This window comes from Talpa occidentalis, unplaced genomic scaffold (assembly GCF_014898055.3).
Source record: "Talpa occidentalis isolate TD23 unplaced genomic scaffold, MPIMG_talOcc4v2.1 talOcc4.16, whole genome shotgun sequence".
Lineage (NCBI taxonomy): Eukaryota > Metazoa > Chordata > Mammalia > Eulipotyphla > Talpidae > Talpa > Talpa occidentalis.
This window is the reverse complement of record NW_023601653.1, coordinates 65,116,450-65,128,665: the sequence shown is the minus strand read 5'-3', so window position 1 is coordinate 65,128,665 and position 12,216 is coordinate 65,116,450. Positions and strand designations below refer to the sequence as shown.

The window sequence follows — 12,216 nt, the reverse complement described above, 5'->3', positions numbered from 1 at the left end:
GGGGTATGCATGTGGGGGGCTGAGAGGATCCACCAGAGAGAGTGGAGAACAGAACAGGCAGACTGACTAAAATACACTGCTACGGGGAGCAGATGGCAAGACATGAGGGGTCTACAGTGGCATGTGAGTATCTCCATGGCTGGGGATGGAACTCTTATTGCAGTGGCTGGCAATAAGAGTTTCATAAGTGGTTTCATCTGAACCTCTTGTGCCACCAGGGAAGTCCAGAGAACCAGAAGTTTCTTATAGAGCAACTTTGTGTTTGTGGCATGATAACCTGAGTACCAATTCATAAATTAGTACTCTTAAATCCAAATCTGTATTTCATTGTCCTGTTCTGAGATAATGGAGCTAGAACCTGTAAACTTTTCTCCCTTGTGGGCACACACAATGTTAAGCTTTGCTGTAAGGGACACTGGGGAGACACTGTAGGGAAGGGGTTCTTTCTGGCTTCCTGGAGTTGGATTCACTGGCTGAGACACAGATGTCAGGGGCCACATGCAGAAAGTGCTGCAGTGCTCACCTCTCCAGCTTTTGTGGTCCGTCTGTCACAGTTGTTTTTTTTTTTTTCTTTTTTACATCATTTTTCCTTTTTTGCACAACATATGTGTTTTCATCTTGGTTATAGTCCCCACACAATTCTCATCACCCTTGTTCTGATCCTACTCCCTGGCTCCCCCTACCCCACCGTAGTGAAAGCTTTTTTTTATGTATGCCTACAAGAACTAGGGTGTAGACCAGAGATGTGGGGGTGAGAGGATTCACGAGAGAGAGTGAGGAGCAGAACAGGTGGATTGACTAAAATACACAGCTGAGGGAAGCAGTAGGCAAGATAGGAGAAGTCTGCTGTGCCATGTGAGTTACTCCTGGCTGGAGGATTAAACTCTTGCTGCAGTGGCTGGCAATAGCTTGATAGCGCTGTCTTTAACCCCTGTGCCACCAGGGAGGCCCTGTCACATTTTCTTGCCCTCTAGCCTCTGCCTGTGGATACTCTGGCAAGGAGTGTTCCTGCTCCATAGTCCAGCCTGAGATTTGTCCTCACCAAATAGTTAATCATTCATTACATCAAAAGTTCCCTGATTTGTGTCTTCTGACTCGTCTATGACTTAAAGACTTTGCTACCATGGTTGTCGAATCTTCATCATCAACTTCAAGGGCTAGAATTAATCAATTAATGAGAAAATAGGAGTGGAATTATTCACAGTTGAGCACTAAGAAATAACACTTCTTGACATTAGGATTCATAATTTATATATGGTTTATTTTAATAAACAACAAAAAGAAGTGTAATGTGTACCTGGGAGTATATCTTCCTTATTAATATGAAGATTTAGAATAAAGTCTATAACACCAAGGGCAAAGCCTCAGTAAACTATGAAATTTAAGTTGTTATTATGTATAAATGTGGATTCACCCTCCATAACAGATGCACTGTTTTGGTTACTGATGTTGTTAATGGGGAGGCTATGCCTGTGTGTGGACAAGGGGGTGTGGGAAATATCACCACCATTTTGTTCTGAACCAATAATGTTCTAAAGATGATATCTTAATATAAATTTCTAAGAAAATAACCAAAAACTAGAAATATGGACTCCACAATGATGAATGGCATTTTACCAAATTTAGGTAAGCCAAGGTGCTTGATGCTTATAAAATTTTTTTTCTAAGCAGGAATCAAAAGACACAATTTTCATGTCAAAATTTAAAAATAGACAATTTTTATCCTTCTCTGAAGATTGTGAAATCCTGAAATGTAGAGAATAACATAAAATTAATACTCATACATATAATATCAATTAATATTTGTTATTAGTTAATATTTTGGTGTAAACAAACAATATATTTGGACTAATGGTTATATCTAAACCTGAATATTTCCAATATAAGTTTTCATTGGAACCGTTTAAGTAATTATGTTTATAGAGTCATTAACATTTTGTTTTTTATGCCTATGATCTTTCTCTTTAAGGAATACAAAATAATTGTTCTCAAAAAACTTACAAATTGGAAGAGAAAGCTGAGCCTGTTGGCCGCACCTGTGAATTAATATAGGTACTCTGGGCAAAGTCAATCCATGAGAAAACACGAAAGTTGCTGAAAAACTTCTATGAGAGAACAAAAATGAGAACAACTCGTCAATAAATCAATAAACCTGTGGAAGACTGTAAAGACACCAGACATAGCTGACGTATATAGAATTTCATAATTAGGTATATGAAACATATGAATGTCTAAGCAATCATGTTGTCTTCTAGAAAACAGAGTGCAAAGGTGAAAAAAAAGAAAAATGTCTTAGAAAACACCTTATACTGAATGATAGTAAATTGAGAATATACAAAACAGTTTCTATTAGAAGTAAGCAGGGCTTTGAGAAAAGGCATAGGTTCTCACATATCACTAATTTGTAATTAACTGGTTCTTTTCACTTAATCTTAAAAATCATGATATATTTAGTCTCCTTGATGTATGGTAAAAAAGCTTACTTTTTTAAAAATGCGTGATCTGAATTTTTGAGAAACTTCCATACTGTTTTCCATAGAGCTTGACCAGTCTACATTTGCACCAAAAGCTAATTGATTTATCATATGATGTAGCAATTCTACTCCTAGATATCTACTCAAAGAATACAAAACAGTAATTTTCAGGGATGTATTCACGCCTGTGTTCATCACAGCACTGTTTATAATGGTCAAGTTCTGAAAACAACCTAATTGCTGCAAAACAGATGAGTGGAACAGGAAGTGAAATATACATATAATGTTCTAAAAATGATACCTTAATATAAAATTCTGAGAAAATAACCAAAAGCTATAATCAAAGGTAAACTCTTGCCATTCAAAACATGAATGGGGGGATTATACTAAGCAAAGTAAGCAGGAGGAGAAAGGAAGAAAATAAATGGTTTCACTAGAAATAAAAAGCAAGAAAAATTTAAAAGATAAGGATAAAAAGGAAATACACATGCCAATATCTGGAACACACAGGACAACACTGAAAAGTTGCTAGCATGAAATAATATAAACTTATTGTAATATAGACAGTGTTTAAAGTATAGGATTGGTTTAAAATAGAATAACCAGATAACAAAACATATTAGAAAGTGCGTAATATATGCACACATACATGACATGCAGATATCAAGAAAGATGCAGACTCGTTAAGTGAAGAAAGTAGTCTTTCCAATCAATGCTGGGGAAATAGCAGGTTTTCAGCTAAATGATGATGATTTTATTCTTCCTACAATATGTAAAAAAATCTCAATAGGCCAGACAGGAGAGGTCTGCCTCATCATGTGGGTTGCTCACTGGCCGTCCGGGGATCAAACTCATGTGGCAGAGGCTGAAAATTGCACCATAGTGTGGTGCTTAACCCCTGGCACCATCAGGGAGGCCCTAAACCCACATATTTATGGACAACTAATCTTTGACAGGAGTGCAAACTACATGCAATGGAACAAGGACAGTTTGTTCAATAAGTGGGAAAACTGGACTGCTACATACAAAAAAAAAAAAATGAAGCTAGACTGCTACCTCACACCATGCACAAAAAACAACTCAAGATGGATAAAAGACCTGGAAGTAAGACCTGAAGCCCTAAAATATATCGAAGAAAATATAGGCAAAACAGTAACATCTTTAAAAACACATCCCTACAGCAAAGAAAGTGAAGGAAAAGATGAACAGCTGAGACTATATCAAATTAAAAAGCTTCTGTGCAGCAAAAGAGACACTAACCAAAACAAAGAGACACCCTATTAATTGGGAAATATTTTTGCACACAATACAACTAGTAAGGGCATATGAAAAAATGTTCACCATCACTTGTAGGAGGAAATGCAAAGGAAATGCAAATCAAAACCACAATGAGTTACCATCTTACACAATGAGAATGGCTCATATTAAAAAAAAAAAAGAAAGAAAAAACAGGAAACAATAAATGCTGGTGAGGATGTGGAGAAAAAGGAACTCTCCTACACTGCTGGTGGGAATGCAAACTGGTCCAAACACTATGGAAAGCTTGTGGAGCTTCCTCAAACTACAAAAATGGATCTTCCATATGATCCAGCAATTCCACTTCTAGGAATCTACCCAAAGGACAAAAGCATTAATTCAAAAGGACACCTGCACCCCTATGTTTATTGTAGCACTATTTACAATAAGCAAGGTATGGAAACAACCCAAATGCCCAAAAATAGATGACTGGATCAAGAGGATGTGTTTTATATATGCAATGGAATACCACTCAACAATCAAAAAAGATAAGCTCATGCAATTTGCAGCAACATGGATGGAGGTGGAAGGGATCATGCTCAGCAAAATAAGCCAGAAGGGAAAGGAAAATATTGGATGGATATTCTATCTTTTGAATTAAAATGCCTTAAGTGCATATATCGCTCAAAATTGAAAGGGCATAAATCTGAGCATGCATCCAAGAAACCGAAAATGGCAAAGCCAAAAATAAGTAAAATTTGTCTAAAACTATAGAAGAAAAATAAATAGCCCAAACAAATGACAAAAACAAAATTGTTAAAGAGTATGAACAAAGCAAATGTATTCACCTTGTAAAAACTTAATAACAGCAATTACACTATTGAAGAAAACAATTGAGAAACTAAGTCTCTAGTACCTAGATTATGTATGAGAAAACCATTATAGTTTTTGTTTTGCTTAAAAGATTAGCTAGAGGTGTGGGACGTGAGAGGATTCACTAGAGACAGCATCGGGAGCAGAACCGGCAGATCTACTGAAATACACACCAAGGGGTGGAGCAGGTGAGTCAGGAGAGGTCTGCTGTGCCAAGTGGGTTAGCTCCCTGGAATTGAACTCCTGGTGTAGCTCCTGCCCATTGCTTGAGAGCACTGAGACTAACCCCCTTGACACCAGGGAGCCCCCCCCATTATGATTTTTAATAGGTACACCAGACAAAAAGCCAGTATTACAAATACATTTTAATGTCTATATGAAATAGAAAATTTGTATAAAATGTAGTCACCAAAAAATTGTACAGCAAATAGTTCTACCTGAAGAAACTTCACATGAGACAGAGCTACTGAATTTTTACATAAAACTCCCCTAAAACAGGTTTACATGCTCTGATGAAATCATCAGTGAAATGACACTTACATACCACTGTGCTTTTACACAAAGGCCTCGAGCTAGTAGAAAAATAGGAATCCTTTTTACAGTAGCCTTGGTACATACATGTCAAACATGTAGTATAATTTTGTTTTGTGAATAAGAAAGAAAAATGATGATCTAGATAAAATATATACATGGATAAGAGAACACACAGAATGATTGCTATAGTTTTATTTCAAAAATGCAAGATGATCTTATATTTCAAGGAAATAAAGATAATATAATTCATAAACATTTGATAAACATATTACATTCCCATTCATGCAAAATGAATAGAAACATAACATCAAACTTAAAAAACTTTACAAAAAAAGAATGTGATGGAATTACATAAATTTGAGAGTGACAATGACAAAGCTACAATAAACTTCATATCTAAGAATAAATATTGAAATGTATCTCCCTAAAATGGGAATACACAGAGATCAATCATGGTAACTTCTATTCAGTATTGGACGTAAAATTCTGATCTGTAAAAAGCCACTTAAAAAAAGGGAATTGTACTTGGAAAGAAGAAACAAAGTGTGATTATTTACAATGAAGTACTTATTTACATCAAAATTAATGATTTTATATTCATATACTAGATTCCTATTTTAGATTTATAGAAAAATACATAAAGAGAGCAAACACATTGCATATAAATCAATGAGCCAACTTCAGTTGTACTGCTTTTTACAGCACTAAAGATTGCTAACAGACGTTCTAGACATTTTAAAATAAGATGCCATTACAAAAGGATAACATCATTTCCCTATGACATCTGTAAAAAATACAAAGCATAATAGAGAAAAAAATGAAATTTAAGGAAGGATTAAGGTTGCTATAGATTGAAAGAATAAATATGGCAAAGATGACTAAGCTCCAAATTACTTTAAAGATTAAATGTTTTCAAACATCACAGAATTCTTAAAAAAAAATTATTGAGATATAATTTATAAAGCATAAAATTCAACCATTCCAAATGCATAAATCAAAGATATTTAGCATATTCAGAGTTTGCAAACGCCACTACTCAGCACTGAAAAATGCTCATTACTTCATAAAGAAACAGGGAACCAATATGTGGTCAGTTCCTCATCCCATCTACCCTCAGTCCCTGGCAACCCCCAGTCCAGTTTCTGTATCTAAGAGTTTGCCATAAAATATAAATGGACTCACACAAAATATGATCTTTTGAAGGTACGAAGCCACAAATGAAATGCTGAACAAAAAATGTAATGCTAGCTGTACTTTTTTCTGTGCACTGTATATTTGAACAATAATTTTTTTTAAAAAGTCATAAAAACAAAATCAATTTTAAGATTCATTTCTTGAAATAGAATGTTATCCAGGAAAGACACATATTAGATAACACTAGCTGCAATAAATATTGGCAAGGATGTGGTGAAACATGAAGTCACCTACGTGCTGGTGGGAGTGCAAATTGGTTAACAGCCAGAGTCCGGCTCCAGTGAACAGGGTTGAAAGAGGAATCTGATTGAATGGAGGAAATAATAAAGAAATGACAGGCACAAATAGAGTTTAAGAGAAGCAGGACCCAGGGACCCAAGGCCTCTCATCCGTGCTCAAGTGTCCTGAGTGTCTGGTGCAATTCATTTTTATTGATACAAGCAGCCCCCCTCCCCTCTCAGTTGAGTTACTAGACAATGAAGGATTCTCTTATCATTTGGTCTTGTCTGGGCACACATTCACCACCCAGGTTCTGCACCATCAGGTGATTCTGTTTCTTTTTCTAATCTAGTTTGTCCCCCAGACATAGCTTCGCAGACAAGAAAAAACTTCCTGATCTGTACATGGGCCAGTCTTCCGACAACGCTGATCAGTTTTTTGGTCATGACCGGTTTTCTAGCCACGACCTTGATGTTTTCCTTTTCTCAGCACTGCATGCCTTAGGGGTCTCCAACAGTTAACAGCTATGGAAAGCTGTATGGAGTTTCCTCAGTCTACTAAAAATGGAGCTGCCATATAACCCAGCAATTCTACACCTAGGGATCTACCCAAAAGACAAAAAACATTAATTCAAAAGAATACCTCCACCCCTATGTTTATCGCAGCACTATTTATAATAGGTAAGAAATGGAAACAAACCCAAATGCCCAAAAACAGATGACTGGATCAAGAAGATGTGGCATATAGACACAATGGAATATTATTCAACAATCAAAAAAGATAAACTAATGCCACTCACAGCAACATGGATAGAGCTAGAAGGGATTATGCTCAGTGAAGTAAGTCAGAAGGAAAAAGAAAAATATCGGGGGCCTCCCCGGTGGCGCAGCGGTTGAGCGCTGGGTTGCGAAGCTGCCCGCGGCCTCTGCGGCGTCGGTTCGATCCCCGGCTGCTCCCCGGCCACCAGAGGAGGGTCCCACATGGCACGCAGACCTCTCCTGCCGCCCGCTGCTCCCCTCAGCAGTGTACTTCGGTCCTTCTGCCTGCTCTGCTCCCCGCTCTGACTCTGGTGAATTCTTTCACCCTCCCGCGCTTCTGACTGTACCCAGTGCATGTATAAACAAAACAAGCAAACAAACCAGCAAACAAATAAATAAAGCATGCCTCTATTAAAAAAAAAAAATAATAAAAAAAAAAAAAAAAAAAAAAAAAAAAAAAGAAAAATATCGGATGGTTTCACTATATAGAAATATAGGAGAACCAAATAAGACATCAGGGGAAAGAAATCACAACAATAAAAAAAAAAACACAGCACAACAAACCAAAAATAAACTGACAACTATAAATCAGAGACATTCTGCAGGGGAGGGAGAGAGAGAGGAAAAAAAAAGAAGGTGGGAAGAACAGAAGGAACTATGGTGATGGTACAAGGGTGAATTGGTGGTGGAAATTCTATGGGAACTACACCTGAGAAAAGAAAGCAAACATTATAAAAAAGAACAATGATGTAAAATTCATATAAATAAATAAATTATTTTAAAAAAGAAATTTACCCAAATAAATCCAAACTTAGTTTTTTTTTTAATATGAACTTATGCTTGCAATAATACATATTTGGAACTTCACAGCCCTCTGCATAATGTTCATTTTGTAGCATCACACAGTGAGAATTACCAGATGATGAGTCTCTTATTCTGAAATAAAGACAAATATATAATTCTGTTGTTATATAACATTGGGATAAATCAAGAACAGTAGCTTATTCTTTTGATTGCAATACAAGTATAATTTGAAAATAGATAAAGACAATTTTCATAGAATTTTTGTAAGAGTTGGGAGTTAGACAAACTGAGCTGTCCTTTCTTCAATATTTTTCAAGATTCCATTAACATTCAACAACATTCTTCATGTCTACAATTGAAATCAAATGCACTAATATCATTCTTCTTATGTTCCTTTTCATACCTTTCTTCTCTTAGGTAACATTATTTAAATAAACTTACTGTAGTTGGGAAGTGGACCCATTTAATAGCATCCATGACTGATGACTGTCGTTACGGTAGACTCCAATCCATGACAAAACTGATATGGAGTTCATGAATTTCTATTCAAACATAAAGAATTTTCACTTACATAGGAATGATGAAAGGATTCCTTTTTAAAAATAAAAAAACAAAAACACAAGCAATATGTGATTTCCCAATATCCTACACTTTCAGAATGAAGTGACAGATTCCAACCTCACACCACATACGCACAGTGTGCTGAAAATTATCGTGCATGATGCCACAAACTCTCACCAGTACATCATCGTTACATAACAGGAGCTCCTAAACATTTATACTTAGGAACTTCACTCTTCTTGTATGTAAACAAGGAAAATCTGAGCCAGGCCGGTGGCCTGTCAGCACCAACCTACACCAGGAGGAGGCTCAGGGCAGCCATTCCCTACTGAGGTGAGGGGTCCTGTCTCGCAACCATAGGGCAACCTGACAAGGGTGATGCCTCAGGACAGTGACAACAGTCAGCAGCCAGGACTCACTTCACCTCCCACCACCAGGGACTCATGAGCAGGGCTTGTATGGTAGCACTGGGAAAACTAAGGGGACCCTCTGACTGAAAATAAAGAACCCAGAAAGTTTCTTTATCTCTGAGAACTGACATACCCCACTCTTGACACATCAAAAAGAATGGATTGTAAAATGGTGTATCATAAAAATCTGCAGTGAAAATTAGCAAACAGCACATAAATGCAATATGCCAATGAATTAATGAGGAATTATAGGGGAGTGACAGGACCAGAACAAAATTATATACTGTATGATTGCCTTTCAGTTCATAAGCAAGAAAAAGATCTCTGAAATTAAAAGTCAAGTCAGTGGCTAAATAACCAGACAGCAGGAGTGAAGAGAGAGAGACAGGGTGTCTCAGGTGTGCTAGGGGCTGGGACTTCTACTCTGAAGATACAATTTTATTGCCTTGGTGATTAATCTGCGGGATCACAACATGCTCGCCTTTCTTGATGTGAATTAAATAGTAATCTTTATTTTATACACACACACACACACACACACATATATATATATATATATATATATACACACACACACATATAGAAAATATGGTTCTCTGTGAAAGCCAAGAACAGGGTTTTTCAAGTGTGCATTAATGGGTCAAAGAGTTTAATAAAATACCTCAAAGACAGACAAAGAAATGTTATACAAACTTTAAATAAACTACAAATTTTGAACAAAAATATGTATGGATTCTATAAATATAAATTTAACCAGAATAAGTCTTCATCAAAGTGGTTGGGACACTGAAATTCTTACCATTTCTTCTTCAGTGTCTATGTAGAGCAGCTGAGAGTTCATACACTGACAGGCTGTCACGCTCTCCTTCCAGGTTTTTTTTTCAACACTAAAGTAATAGCAGTTGTTGGAGTACATAATCCACTCCTTTGGACAAGGCCAGCAATGGTATTCTGTCTGAAGGGAAATTATGAATTATTACCTAAAACTACTTGGATTAATAATATGACATATCATATACACGCTGAGATTTGAACATACATGTCCATAACACATGCACACACCTCACAGCTGGTGCATACAACACACACTCAAGAGAAAAGGTAGCATCTCATGCTATAAATTATGTGCCCATATGTTCCAAACTCACACTAATAATAGCCACTGTATATGTCCTGACAAAGAGCAAATAAAGTCATTTTTAATAATAACATTATTTATACATATAATAGCAGCAGGAGATAAACCAATTGGCCACATGGGTGTTTAAGTGCTAAGTGAATTTTCTTCCTTTTGTTGGATATAATGAACCCTTCATATTATCATTATTCATGAACATTTATTATTTGATTGTGTAATGTATGCTTTACCAAAATATTTGTTACCATTTTGACCATAGTGTAACAAGTATACATAATATAAACTGTGTTAACATCAGAATTTTGGAAATCATTGTATACCTTTCTGGCTATTAGTGACGTTTGGGCAATCATTCTGCTCTGAGGAGAAATCATTCTGCTCTGGCTTTTTATTAGTATCTAGAAAAATAAGAGAATCTTTATAAAAATTAAAGTTCTCAGTAATTAAGAATCAATTTAATATTCCAAAATTAGAAATGAATGTTGGCAGTGTTATAATCATAATATTAGAGTTATAATGATAAAGTTGACTTTCTGAAAAAAACAACAGAAGAATAAAGCTTTGGGGAAAATATCACAAAAATTTGGAGTCAAATTTTAGCATCTCCTACATGTAGTCACCAAATTTAAAAAAAAAAATTCATAGTTTTCAATAGATTCTTTCAGTCTCTGAAAGCATGACTTTGAATTGTGATACCTGAATCTACAAAAATAATCTCCACAGATAATTCTGCATCTTTGTACTTTTGAGAAGGAGAGATTAACCATTCAACATTCAATTAAACTGATATTAACATATGTTCTATTTCTTAATATTATGAAATATTTAAAAGAACTGACAATCATTAAGTGAAACGTTCCGTTATAAAATTTCATAAATGTACCTACAGGAAATAACTCTCATGGGCACAATAATGCATATCAAGACAAGGCAGGTGAGTCCCAAGATCCCAGCAATGCGCTTCTCCAGAGGTGCTGATAGGCCTGCAGGGAGAAAAATGGAAACACTGAGAAAGGACACAAAGAGGCAGGTGTTCCGTTTGCAAGAAAATCTACATGCACAGGGAGACACATATATAAATTTGGGCCTGAGACCTCTATCTCCCACTGGAATCTTTCCCCCAGAATATACCATTGTTGTGTTTAGTAAACAATACACACATGAGCTATTGCTTTTCAACAATTATAAATTATAAAAATACCTGGCACAAATAGCCATCAGATTTCCTACTAGACTATCATATTCCAAGGCCAAATTCTCAGCCTCACAAATGAAAAACATGTCAGTTTATTCCCCATTCTTTGTGCACCTCCACCCCTCTGCATCTCCAAGAATAGTTGTGCTGTGCGTCTACTAAATGTTTTACCTCTGAGGTGACAGGACTTGCCATTCTCCTGAGGATCCCGAGCAGCATTGTGAAGACTTAATTCTGCATAGGTTACTCCCTGCTCAGTTCCAGTGGTGGAGCTTTTGCTCTCTTTAGGTTTCACTTGTGGCCTTTTTGAGTCCTTTGCCAGCTTCAGCTCTGCATAGGTGACTCTTTGCTCATTCATCTCTGCTGCTCTGTAAAGTCAGGAACTGTGCTCTGTGATAAATGCTTCTCAGTCTTTAATAAATGGTGTATAGGAGCAGATCACTGTGGGCGGAGTTGAGCAGAGTAATAGACTCGTATTGCAGTTGAACAACACACATATCTGGTCTGAAGTCCTAGAGCACTAAGGTAGTATCACCAGAGGTGGATCCCATCACTCCAACATACAGACAATTATGTAAACAAATATTACCTCAATGAGAAAATTTTAAAAATATGAACTCCTAGGAACTTTACAACTATTTTTCATGAGAGAATAAATATTTTTTCAAAGGATATTCCATGCTGACACAATAGTATTGGTTGGAAAAATGAAAAAAAATTAACCAAAAATGAGAAGTTCATGACCAATATTATCTTTATTAATTTAAAGTCATAGTCCATAGCAGCATCTTAAGGTCACTTGTGTAACTGTATTGAAATC

General features: G+C 36.2%; 1 protein-coding gene across 1 annotated transcript; it reads right to left on the bottom strand.

Moving 5' to 3' along the window:
• Positions 1 to 1,065: 1,065 nt before the first annotated feature.
• Positions 1,066 to 11,754, bottom strand: LOC119246996 (NKG2-A/NKG2-B type II integral membrane protein-like). The gene is made up of 4 exons (XM_037513223.2): positions 11,568 to 11,754; positions 11,089 to 11,184; positions 10,522 to 10,599; positions 1,066 to 1,157 (listed from the first exon to the last, which is right to left on the bottom strand). Exons 1-4 carry the CDS (start codon positions 11,752 to 11,754, stop codon positions 1,066 to 1,068), a joined length of 453 nt encoding a protein of 150 aa, XP_037369120.1.
• Between the last annotated feature and the right edge of the window lie 462 nt (positions 11,755 to 12,216).